Below are 13,403 nucleotides of genomic sequence, written 5' to 3'. Positions count from 1 at the left end.
GACGCTTCCAGAAGTCGGCTCAAGGATCCAGTCAGCCCTCGCCGTACCAGGTCACAGTGGCATCCGTGGGCGCACTTTTTCCTGCCCCGTGGAGGACTGCGGCCGGGTGTTTGAGCGAAACCGGCAGCTGCATGCGCACACTTGATCAGCCACACTGCGTACCATCCCGTCAAGTGCCCAGTAGATGGCTGTGATAGGGTCTTTGCTTAAGAGTGCAAGCTCAAACGCCACCAGAGATCCACCTGGACAAAAAATGGCCGCTTATCTGGCCTTTCCGTTGCAAATGTCGACGAAAGACGATAGTCGACTGGCGCCCCTGCCAAGTAAATGCATCCATTCTTTTTCCCGCTCACCTCTCATGCTGTTCCTCTCCCGTCTCGTTCCTTCAGAGATAAGACGCTAGAGTATTGCTCAAGTCAATTTGAATTTACCGCCTTCCACTGCTCCAAGTCGAGTGCCTCGATGCCAGCACTGCCGTACGGTGGAGACGCGCGTGAATCGAGGCACCCTTCTACAGCATTTATAGAACCACGTTGCCCTAATCCACAAGTGTTCCAAGCGGAACGAGGATCTGCAGTGGAACCTTTCGTTGCTGCTGCCGTTTGATTTCTTAAATGCCGCCAGGAGCTATAGTAGCGCCGGCAACTTTCACCGGACTTAGACGTTTAGATTTGGCTGTGGGTACATAAGACTATTGCGCAACCCCTGTTTCACTTTGGCCGGGTGGCTGAATCGAGTCGGAGACAGACAGAGAAAAAAATTGGCCGCGTATCTGCTCATTTCGGTGCAAATGCCGTCAAAAGACGATAGTCTTTATCAGCTTTTGCGAAGTAAATGCCTCCCTTCGCTTTCCCGCTCACCTCTCATGTTGTTCCTCTTGCGTCGCGCTCCTCCCAAGGTAAAGACGCCAAAGGTTTGCTTAAATCATTTTAAATTTCCCGCGTTCCACTGCTTCAAACCGTCTGTCTCGATGCGAACGCTGCCGTATGGCGAAGACGCGCGTTAATCGAGGTGCCCTACTTCAACGTTTATACAACCGCGTTTCCCTACTCCACGTGCGTTGTAAGCAGAACGTGGAACCTATCTAGTGGAACCTTGCGTAACTGTTGCCGGTTGATTTCTTAAAATGGCGCCAGAAGCTATAGTGCGCGGGTGACAGCAGGCGACGTCGGAGTGAATTCTTTTTCTGCAGTTGATGAAGTATTTAATTTCGGAAAAGTCAAGCATGTTTGATTTCTGTATAAAGGAACACTGCAAATATCATTTTTGCATTGATTTGTTGTCTCATATTTGCGTAATGTCTTGTACTTCTTTAACAATGTTGACAAGTATGCACATTACACCGGACATAGACGGGTAGATTTAGCTGTGATTATATAAGACTATTGCGCTAGCATTGTTTTGCTTTGGCCGGGTGGCTGAATCGAGTTACAGACAGACGGACAGACAGACAGACAGACAGACATACAGGCAGACCAAAATTGCTGCGTTTAAGTAGCCCAAGAAAAACTATCGTCTTTAAAAGGTTTTTGCGTGAAAGGTTGACGCGGCGGTGGCCATAGCTTTACGACGGCGTACAACCTACGGTCGCACATGTAGCTGCACGGGCGGTTCACTTTCTCGTGCCCCGGGTGTGGCTGCTCTGCTCATCCGGTAGCCGAGGCAAGCTGTACCTGAGCTCGACGCCCCCTGCAGGTTCCCTGAAAAGGGCCGTGGAAAGGCGTACTATCGTTGTTGTTGTTCTTTGTGTCACGACACATACCCACGTGGGGGATTGGCCAAGAATGGCGCCTATAAGTAGAGCCAATGCTCCCGCTTCACAAAACTGTAAAACAGAAACATTTAAACAAAAAAGAGCGCGTAATCACAATAGATAATTGGTTAAAGAAATATCGAAAGTAATGTTTGGAATACGGAAATGAACTTTTTGTACAGTAACAGATATTCTCAAGAATAACAGCTAACATGGTAGGTGCCTGGTCTCGGAAACGTATGCGTGAATGGCTGCAGCCACACCTCTGTCACAGAATCCCAGGGATGCGGTCCCAAACGAGCGCATTACGGAAATCGAAAGAGGAAGTCCGAGTCGTTGTAATGGCGCAGCAAGGTGTACACTTGCCGTACACGCTGTCCGGGCTCATGCGCGCACGCGAGCACCGCCCTTTGGACAATGCCCACCCTTCACTCCATCGCCGTCGTCGTATGTGCTGGGTTAAGGCGCAATGGCGCATTGACCTCCTATAATGTGTCCCGCGGTAATATTTTTCTAAGCCAGAGGGCGGATGTCCAAGTGTAGCAATGCTGCATACCAAAATCTATTCGCTCCCTTCTTGGGACCGGCGACTGGTTATAACCAAGCGATAGCCTCACCATTCTCGTTCTTCATCTTCGATGAATGGCTGGTCGAACACGCGCGCCATCTTAACCCTATAACGATTGTTATTTCCACCTGTCGCAGATGACAACCTGATGATGTCCGTGCTGAAGCAAGCAGCGGACATGTTCATGCCGTGCGTAGAGGGCCTCTACCACAATCCTGTCCACGGAAGCATTCTCGAGGAGGTAAGATTTTTTTTAAATTGCGAAAGTTTGCTCTGCAGCATAAAATGGTGGAGGCGAGTGTGTTTAAATGTACGTAAACAGGAAGTTTTCACTAAGAAAGTCTAAAAGGCTCCGGTGATACGGCCCAAAGAGCCAGCGTCTGTAGTCGGAAGGCCGGCCTGGGTTGAGTCCCACACTATGTAGTACTTGCTGTCGGGAACGTTTGAGGCCACGGCAAGTCCACAGAAGATGGTGAATGTCTGCGGTCGATGCCGACGTGGTGCAAAATGGACATGTCCGGCCAAACGGAGCCCGTCGAACCGGGAGCCAGGTGTGGGTGACAGCGGGTGTAAGAGCAGCCCCGACGCGAATCCTTCGTAGCGCCACCTGAGGAGGTAAGGAGATGCGTGACACATCTGGATAAGCTCAGTGACTAGGTGAAACTTGAAATCATTAGCCTTTGGTAGCTCACCCAACTCCATTACAGACACGAACTACCTTTTTTTGAACAGAAGAACCGCAAGATGATCGAAAACTTTCGAATTTCGCGCCGCAGTGACGTATTATGAACCAGAAATTAAAAAAAAAACATCTATCAGTGCTTTAAATGCACATCCACAGTCAAGTATTACAATTAAACAGAACTAGATGCCCCACTACAATCTCCCAGACATGTTTACTGGTGGTGGCTTAGGCGGGAAGCCGCCAATCGCGCGAACATGATTCCGTGACGTCATAGTGAAATCGCCAGAAAGTGACGGGGGAGTCGCCACTGCTTCATATGCCTTCCTTGGGAGATTTTGTTCCCTTGTGCATGCAAGCCTGGCATTTCCTGTGTGCGCCCAGTGCTACCTACTGCTTGGCTCGCAACACTCCTTTTATTATTTTTTGCATTCTTTTCGCAAATAAGAAAATGCGCTAATCCACCCTGTGAAGGTGGTTGGAAAGCGAAGCTGTAAACGACACCCGCAACGATTACCCATGCGACGTCACTTGGATTCACACATGTGGCTCTACAAAGAGTGGAAACAGAAAGTGGAACCATGAGGCACTTAACCACACCCTTTATTACTTCAAAGAGATATTCTTTGCTAAGGTTAAATCAATGCAACATTTAGGAACGGTGGTTGGTTGAGTTGTATTGGTGAAGCACAATAGTGGAAACCCTTTTTTTTATATAAAGTAAAGGAATCTCAAGCATGGTGTTAAACGATCTCACTTCTCCCTCTCTGCCGCTGCCGACGGAGGCGACGAGATCGGCGGCAAAGACGGAGATGTCAGATACCATGCATTGGTGTGAGCTTCATTTAGGCGCGCACACGGCCGCCGCACGTGCAGTGCGCGGAGCGCACAGCGACACAAGAGGTCGCGTGAAGCTATTACGTGGCAGTCAGCGAGAACGCATGGGGTGAACCCACCGATGTGATCGATGAGTGCACCGTCTGTATCCCCCGTCTCCGCGTGGGCTCGGAGTTCAATAGGTAAGACAATGGGCTCTCGCTCCGTTTCTCTATTCGTTCCAGGTTCGATTCCTGGCGGTGCCAGTAACTTCTTTTATTTGTTCACGAGAGTTTTCAGTTGGCACCAACGGTCGCGACGGAACCTTTGGGGTGAGGGGGGGGGGGGGCCGTAGAGGTAAAAAGTTTCGCTTTAAATTGGTTGGGTATTTCTTAGAGGCGGGGCGCAGCATACCAACACGTTTGATTAACCTCTTGCATCGCACCAAACGCGCCGGGCTTGTATCTGTCTTGGGACCGAATATCGCGTTTTCTTTAATATCTCGATTATTTGCTTCAAGCTTGCGATAAAATTGTTGTCATTGTTGTCACGGCAATACAATCTTTGTACTACGCCAAACTTGTGTTTTGTATTCATGGCCCCTTTAACTGTGTGATGCAGAAAATTTGGTATGCTTTAAAACGTGTCAGCGTAAAACAAACAGCGTGGATTAAGAATCTTAAGTAGGGCGCCACGGCGTACCGTCGTAGCGGCGTCCACCAGAGACTTCGAAAACCAAGCGGTTTATATAGTCATAAGCGTTCGAAACTCGTGAACCGCTGACGCTTGTCATACATCTCCCCGTTGTTTAGCGCAAAGGAAACTGGAGGTAGATGTGAGGCAAAATATAGGTAATTAACCGGCAGCGCCCCCGCGTTCATTTAGTTAGAAACACTCTTTGGGTTGGCTTTTGGTTGGGTCGCGTGTTAAGGGGTGGCAAAAAGAATGAAATTTAAACAAGTTTTTCGAGCGCTGTAACTGCATTTTATATTTTCTTTTTGATGCATTATGAATGGCTTTTGGCCCAACGTTCCTCCACTGCGGCCTTGACCCAGCGTACCTTCTCGGAGTGGTTAACGCGCGCAAAAGCAAGTGTCCTATATATGTTTTCGCCGAGCGCTTTCTCCGAATGTTGTCGCCCCGCCCGTCCAGTGCGCAACATCCTGCGCGAAGTCCGAATTAAGCAAAATTAGGCCGCACGCGCGAACGCGTAAGCACCCGCGGCGCGCCTTCGCTATGCAGCGGCCTTGACCGGCGACGGCGGCATCCTTCGCCCTCTCATGCACGCACTCAAGAACCCTATAAAGCTGCATGCCAGCCGCAACAAACATGGGAGTTGTTTTTGTAACACCGCTTACGCATTACGCAACGCATTATGTCCGCCACGGATGTTTTGTAACTGGGTCGTGAACTTTGTCGCGAACGCGTTTTTTTTTTTTTCTGGTTCCTTTCTCATCGTGTTGTAAAGGGCGTGCAATGAGCGGTCTCGAATTCTAAGTGGAGTGATTCACTTCGCGCTGTGCAAAGTCTGTCGAAAAACATACTGTAGTTCAAAACAACTGTCACAACCGGCTACCGTCGACGATGGGAAATAAACACAGCTCTTAACAGCGTCTTTTCTAACACCGCCTTTTCACTGCTGCCGGTGTGAACGACGTTCTAATTGGTGCATTCTATGGGTGGGACTGCAGCGTTCCAAACGTAGAGATTAGAGCACTGCACGGGCCCGGGCCGGCCCGAAAGCCCGGGCCCGACCCGGCCCGTGGCCGGGCCGGGGCGCCCGAAGTCGATTATCGGCGGGCCAGCGCCGGGCCCGGGCTCAGTGAAGCGGGCCCGGGCCGGGCTCGGGCTTGAATTCATAGGCCCGGCGTTAATAGTTCGGGCGTGAAGTGTAGAAAAGAGCATAGAAATGAATATTATGAGTTTACTTTTATGCACTTCTTTATGTTAGTTGTACACATCGTCTTAAAAACGTGTTTTGCTAGGTCTGATAGTCACTATACTGTAATTTTAATGGCATTTCATGTACTGCATCAAGATTTTAAAATTTAATGTAGATATGGTTACAAATGAATGTCCTAGCGGGGAAGGAATTAGGACACCCTGGAGCTGTGCACCTATGTCTATGTACAGCCGGTAAAACGCTTGTCTATAACAGCGATTTCAACTTCAACCAGCTACATCCGAAAACTGCCAAAACATACTCGTTCCAGACATGTCGGAGGCAAAACCGAAGGGCTAAGTCTTCAGAATTCCGCAGTAGTTTTATTCAAATCCCGCTCCGGCGGGGCAGGATAGGGCTGAGAGTACGAACGCTGTGTTATAGACAAGCCTTTTACCGGCTGTACGTGTGTTTTACATGTCGAACCAATTTTGATGCGGCTGCCATGGCTCGAAATCAAACTCGCGTGCTAGAGAAGCGCCACCTCTTAACAACCACTCCAGGGAAAATATTTCAACGCACGCACATACTCGTTCAAGGAACGAGTGCGGTGCACTACGCGAGTTATATGAGAAAGGGCATTCTAAACAAAATGATTACATTGCCGAGATTTCGTTAAACCCCGTGGAAGTTGCGAATCCGCTTAGTAGGCGTAATCAATCAGATGGATGCCTCGAATTTTGTGATCTGCCAGGCAACTTCTACGTCCTTTGTCTTTTCATGGCCAAACGATTTCTCGCCGTTTGCAAAAATGGCGATTCGACAAATGTTGTTTCTGATTCCCTCTGTCGCAGGTATTTATTGACGTTTGTACGGCACTCTGCTTCGGTCAGGGCACCGCATGACATGAAGCACCTTCAGTGGAAAGTAGTTGCCGGAAGATCAGCGGCAGAGCGTTAGGCAATGTCCGTCAAGATAACGTTATGATCGTCTTACTTTGCCTCTGGGCCCAATGTGCAGCGATGCGTCCTGTACGACCTTGACCCGAATGACTCCCCTGCGACCATTCTACGTGAGTTGAGGTCCCCACACATCAGGTTCTGGCTGTCCGGCGTATGGGTAAAAGCAGGACCTACCTAGTCACCGTACAAGGTTCTTCTACTATACCGGAAAGGTTCTACTACAATGGCTGTGTGCTGCACCCACAGCCTTATCGACCACGAGTCATGTATTGCTACAGGTGCTTTAAACTAGGTCACCAGCAAAACTACTGTCCGAAGGCAACAGTAGACCCAGAGAGAATAAATGCCGACGGCAAGCCACGCTATCGCTGCGGGCTTTGCAAGGCTGATGACCACGAAATAACGTCGACAAAGTGCCCGACCAAACAGCGCGCCACAGCCCGCGCTCGACGTCCGGAAAGCAGTTCAGTGAGGGTTCCATTAAGCAATCGCTTCTAGGTCCTGGAACCCATCGAGTGCTCTGCTGTAGAAGATCCTGAGGAACCTGTTTCAACCGGTGTTTCGTATTCGCAGATTCTGAAGAAGGCCGATCCTAAAAAGCATAGACCTCCTAAGCATACCCCCAATGATAACTGGGAGTTCACTGAATATGCTTTGGTAGATGAAGACCTGGATGCTCAAATAGCCCAACTATCTAAGCAGCTTGAGACACTCCGGCAAAGGAAGGCACGCGTAGCTGGTCTCCGTAAAGAACGGGCTGCAACTCATGCACTGCAAGGTTCGCAAAGCGTGCCTTTACGGATGCGAGTGAATGCTCAAAAGACAACCCCCAGTGATACAGCCATCTGGACAGTTATACTTGAAACCCTATCCAATCTGACCCAACTTATACAAGATAGCTTATACCACGGCTAAATGTCCTTCAAGCCATCAACCGGTCATCCTGCAATGGAATTGCCGAGGCCTTTCGAACAAATTAGGAGAACTAAAAACCAAAATTCACTCTGGTAAACTTCATGTGTGGGCGCTCCTGTTACAGGAATCAAACAAGTTGTGCACTCTCCCTCACTTCATTGGTTACCATAGTCCTTCCATCCCGGATAATCGCACTGGCAATGCACCTGGAAAAGCGGCAATATACATTGTCAGTAGTGTTCCTGAAACACCAATCGATCTTCAGAAATGGTGCAACCAACAGCAAGAGGCGATCGCACTTTTAACGCGCCCAGCCAAAACACCACTTCTTCTAGTGTCCTTTTATGGGAGGCCATGCAGAGCACGTCTTAACCTCAGTTGGCTCCACCACCTCAGGGCTATGTACCCAGGTACTCCCATACTCGTAGCGGGAGACTTCAACGCCCCACACTCCTTGTCGGGCTACGAGCAAGACTCCAAGAGGGGAGTACAGGTTCATGACACCTTCACGAGCATGAACTTTACCTTACTGAACATTCCAGCCGTACCTACCATCCCTTCAACTCGGTCTCATGCTCCGGACCTTACGTGGTGGCTTGGACCCGGTAATCCCTCCTGGAATCCGGAGCCAGACGCTTGGGCGAGCGACCATTCTCCAATTTTGCGAGTCCAGGATTCCTGCCCAAGCGCCCCTAGTTCTCAAAGCTGCCACCACGTGCCGTCGTCGAATGGAATTTTGCCTACACTTCTAGGCACTGTACCTACACGGCTGTTTTCCCTCATTCTTCTCGGGGCGGTCGCGGCGTTCGACCGGTTTGACTGTCAAGTGCGACGGCGCGGTCAACTCCTTCTCCTAGAGTTAATTGTTCGTCTGTGAGCGGGGAGTCACTTCAATAGAGTTCCCCCGCGACTATTGTGGGATGGCAAGCGGATGCCTCAGAATAGTTGAAGCTTGAGCCGGTTGGTGCAAAAGTTGGGACGAAGCGAAGACGAGACACTCGTCTTCGCTTCGCCCCGTTCATTGCGCTGCCCTCTACTCTGAAAGCGGATGCCCTCTGCGTTAGGATTTTGGTGGAGCTTGGAAAGGTTGTCCGCTGCGAAGTAATTCACGACAACTACTAGATATACGGCTTATGTCTATCTACGACGCTATTTTCCTGTTTATCGCACATTTCATACCACCGGAAAAAAAAAAATCATTGGATAATAATTACTTATTTCGGACAGCTACAACTGCGGAACGATATTTTCGAGTAAAAAAATGCTACGGCAGCAGCCGCCGTTTCTTTCTTCCGAAATTTGGTATTCTTGAATGGCTTTTGAGAAAATTCAAATTGCAGGGACGCATCTAATTACGTGAGCAGAAAGCATGAAATTTCAAAACGCGTTCAAAACAGTACCTTCGAGCGATGTTCCCGCTGCGTCACCTTAGCTACTTCAATGAAGTTCTGGAATTGATTCATTTTATGACATCGTGACGTATCAATAATTAGTTTCAGAATTCCTCTGTCACTGCTCATTATTACCTTTCCACACGATGCGAACTCACGGACACACCACTAGAGATAAAGATTTGTAACTAGTGCTTCAACTAAGGGCTTAGCTTCCATATGAGTAATATTCTACATATATTTATTTATTTATTTATAACTATCTTTCAGTTTCCTCGATAAGGCATTGAGTAAGGTAAGCTAAAAAAGACACAAGTACAAGTTTTAACATGTGTGACAAGTAATGCGTGAACGGGGTATATAAAAATGAACGCTAAACATAAGAAACGCATAAAACAAACCTACACATAAATGAGGATCTCACCTCATGGCAGAACAAAAACTGCAATTCACTGCACGGATATCGCGTCTGATGAATATTAAATTTTACTGTATTTCCTGTAAACGATGTCGATCGCATGAAGACTCCTAACCTTAGGTGGCTTCAATAATTTATGTTATCGGTCGCCCTCCAAGCCCGTGGTATTCGCGAGAATTATTCGTTTTAAAAGTATTCACATATACTGTTTTCTTTTCCGTTCTTCTTGTTTTTTCTAGAAATAAGAATTCCCGTTGCCAACGCGCCATTTACCACAGCAGAACGCCTTTGAGGCGATATAAGATTAACAAGGACACTGCGCTAACATGAGTGCTCACTGTATATGAACTCCGAAACGTATTGTAGAAAAATTCTGAATTTAAATCACCCCGAATATGTGTACTCCAGTTACAAGGCCGAATACAATCCACGAATTGGAGTGAATTGGTAAGCATTCATGTTGGATACACATAAAGAAGTGCGGGGGTCACGAGCAATAGCGTTAGGTCAAAAGGGGGAAATCCCCGCTTCACGTTTTATGAGGCGCACCACAGTGGATTCCTCCGGATTAATTTTGAACACCTGGGGATCTTTAAAGTGCGCCGAAATCCCGGACACACGGTCGTTCTTGCTTTTCGCCTCCACCAGAAAAGCGCCCGCCGCAGCAGGGAATCGAACCCGCGTCCTTGTGCTTAGCAGCGCAACGCCTAAGCCCCGCTTTACCCACACCCTCTCTTTTCGGAACCGGCTTCCGAAACAACGACAGCGAGCCGCCTCATGACAAATACATTTTTTAGGCGAAGCTCATTTGAATACATAGTGTTTTTTGTATTTTGCATGTATGCAAACAAAAAGTTACGTATCTGAAGAGTGAGGCGTTCTTTACCGTGGGGCGTTCGAAAAAAAATGTCCCGGTGTAGGCATTGTCAGTACGCGGTCACCACCAATGTCACTCGCCGTTCTTGACCTCAAGCTTATGCGTCTCAACACTCGATCCGCACCATCAGTAGACTAGTTAATATGATGCACCGTCTGCTCGTTCGCTAGAGTCAAAATAAAAGTGCGTGGATAAATGTATATGTCTTCCTTGAGGATGCCCATCGTCAACTTTCAACAGAAATTAAATTTGTTTACACCTTTCCGGTAAATTTGGCGCCACCTGCGTGTCACGTACCAAGACAAGCTTCGCTGGTAATCCACATTCACCTGGAATGTCTCGTGATTTTTCTTTTCGATTATTCCTCACAAAATTGAGAGCTATAAATCTACATTTAATCTACTATAACACTTACATGTTCCAGCGTGACCAATTCGACACTTAATGTTGCTGCGGACATACATTCTTACGCAGTAATATTACCACTCCAGGCACATCAGATAATCTCGAAAACAAAACAAAAAAAAACTGCCCGCAAATTAACGGGGACAAGAACACACGAAGACAGCAGAGAACCCCGTTAATTTCCGCGCAGTTTTTTTTTAGATGCATTATTACGAACTCACCCAAATCTCAACCCTTTTACATCGGATAACTTGGAAACCCGCTCAAAACATTTTAAAAGTGTAGCTTTTCTGTGTGGACTCAACACGCAAACCCTTCTGTCCGTCTGGGGTGCAGGATGTGCCAGACTTTCCTGCATGCGAAAATTGTAAGAATAAAAGGCCCTGAACCTTGGTGTTTTAATACAAGAGCACTCATATCGGCCTTCCCAGGGAAATCGAGAAAACGGCCGCAACAGCACTCAATTGTCGTCGTCATGATTCCACAGCTCAGACGACAAGGACAGAAAGAAAAACGCAAGACAGGCGCTATGTACGACCGGCGCATGCGATTCGCATGCGACTGATCCGCCAAAACCCGTCCTAACAATCAGTCGTAACGATCAGTCGCATGCGAATCGCATGCCCTGGTCGTTCATGTGTCTAGCGCTTTAAACAAGCCCTCGCCAAAAACGAGCATCTGCAGTATCTGCGAGCTTAAAAAAAAAGTGAAAAGTATGACATCATGAAAAGTATGTCGTATATGTGGGCTTTTTTTTCCGTTCCATGGATTTATTATATATACATGGTGGTTTCGTCAATAAACTTTCAGCGCCTGTTTGGTGTCCTTTCTTTTATCTTTTTACTGGCCTAAAATAACGTAAAATTACGAGCAACAACAGTTGTAATAAACACGTTCGATTTGCGTGCTTGCAACTCCCATGTTAACAACGGGCGCGGATTTTGCTGCCTCAAACGCTCGCTCGAATTCGTTTTCGTACCGAAACGACCTGTACCGAACAGCCCTGTACCGAAATGTCCTGTACCGAAACATCCGTGTACCGAAAAGACCGTACCGAAACGCCCTGTACCGAAAAGACCAGGACCCCCGAAATGTCCGTGCACCGAAATGTCCGTGTACCGAAAAGACCGTACCGAAACGCCCTGTACCGAAAAGACCTAGACCCCCGAAATGTCCGTGCACCGAAATGTCCGTACACCGAAATGTCTGCGCCGAAATGTCCTACACTGAAATGTCCGGATCCCCATTTGACTAAAATGCCACCTTTGAGCTGACACACGTTTTTCAAAACCATTTGATTGAAATGCCGTTTGATACAAAAGAGCACGACTATCGACCTTTAAAAATCTCCAAGGCCTTTGAAACGCGAAAGCTTGTACTCTCGCACCCAGTTTGTTCGTGCCGATTTGCAATTATTTGCGAGTAAAACTTTGTTATTAAAGAGCTCGCTCATAATCACTTTTCTTTTGTTTTTGTTTACTATCACTTGGTCGACTACTAGAAAGTAGCTTAGACTCCCAACACCGGTGGTAAGAAAAAAGAAAAAAAAAACTGCCTATGTTGTGCAAGTTTTGTGAGCCGCGGGATGACGTGCCTTTGAATATCTCTAAACGTTCGTATGCACACGTGCTTGTGGGGTCGCAAATGATCGTCATTCAGCGGAATCAATGGGAAGTTGGGTAAGCCCATTACCAATTGGTTCCTCTGTAGGACCTACACAACATGCAGTGAAGGTAAACTTTTGGCTGCGACCTGTCTGGTTGGGAGGCTACAAATAAAAAGCTATAATTACACTGCAAACAGTACAATAAATGGAGAAGCCGACATTTCACAACCAGCTTTCTTTCTCAGGGGTGACTGGGGTCAGCCTGCTGCCGCGTCCGATAGCCTTTCAACGCGTTAGGTATCTCACAAAGCCCCTCTCTGTCTAGCGCAGGCCATGCGTATACACAAAAGTGAGAGTCCAAAGGTAGCGATTAAGGTCAGAGGTCGGCAAACTCACTCATGAGTCCACTCACTCAGACTCATTTGGACTCAAACTCAGGCGTGAGTTTGAGTTTGAGTGAGCGCGAGGCTAGTGTGGCATGGTGAGTTTGAGCTTGAGTGAGTTTGAGCCGAGTGATCACGACTGAGTTTGAGTCCGATTGAGTTTGAGTCCATTTTGAGTTCTGAGTACATTTTGAGTTTGAGTCCATTTTGAGTTCTGAGTACATTTTGAGTTTGAGTCCATTTTGAGTTCTGAGTACATTTTGAGTTTGAGTCCATTTTGAGTTCTGAGAACACTTTGAGTTTGAGTCCATTTTGAGTTCTGAGTACATTTTGAGTTTGAGTCCATTTTGAGTTCTGAGTACAATTTGAGTTTGAGTCCATTTTGAGTTCTGAGTACATTTTGAGTTTGAGTCCATTTTGAGTTCTGAGTACACTTTGAGTTTGAGTCCATTTTGAGTTCTGAGTACATTTTGAGTTTGAGTCCATTTTGAGTTTGAGTTCATTTTGAGTTCTGAGTACAATTTGAGTTTGAGTCCATTTTGAGTTCTGAGTACATTTTGAGTTCTGAGTACACTTTGAGTTTGAGTCCATTTTGAGTTCTGAGTACATTTTGAGTTTGAGTCCATTTTGAGTTTGAGTTCATTTTGAGTTCTGAGTACAATTTGAGTTTGAGCTCATTTTGAGTTCTGAGTACATTTTGAGTTTGAGTCCATTTTGAGTTTGAGTCCATTTTGAGTTCTGAGTA

General features: G+C 47.3%; 1 protein-coding gene across 2 annotated transcripts in view; it reads left to right on the top strand.

The window, feature by feature from the left end:
• The window catches only part of LOC144172285 (uncharacterized), a 75,696-nt gene that overhangs the window by 25,932 nt on the left and 36,361 nt on the right, over positions 1-13,403 (top strand). For both annotated transcript variants that reach the window (XM_077701035.1, XM_077701033.1), the window contains exon 2: positions 2,459-2,562. In XM_077701035.1, coding sequence (XP_077557161.1) covers positions 2,459-2,562 — 104 coding nt within the window. The remainder of the gene's footprint in view (positions 1-2,458; positions 2,563-13,403) is intronic.

Source organism: Haemaphysalis longicornis, unplaced genomic scaffold (assembly GCF_048455015.1).
Source record: "Haemaphysalis longicornis isolate Haplotype H1 unplaced genomic scaffold, Haemaphysalis longicornis Haplotype H1 scaffold_20, whole genome shotgun sequence".
NCBI lineage: Eukaryota > Metazoa > Arthropoda > Arachnida > Ixodida > Ixodidae > Haemaphysalis > Haemaphysalis longicornis.
The sequence above is the reverse complement of the archived record's forward strand: the minus strand, read 5'-3'. Positions and strand labels throughout refer to the sequence as shown.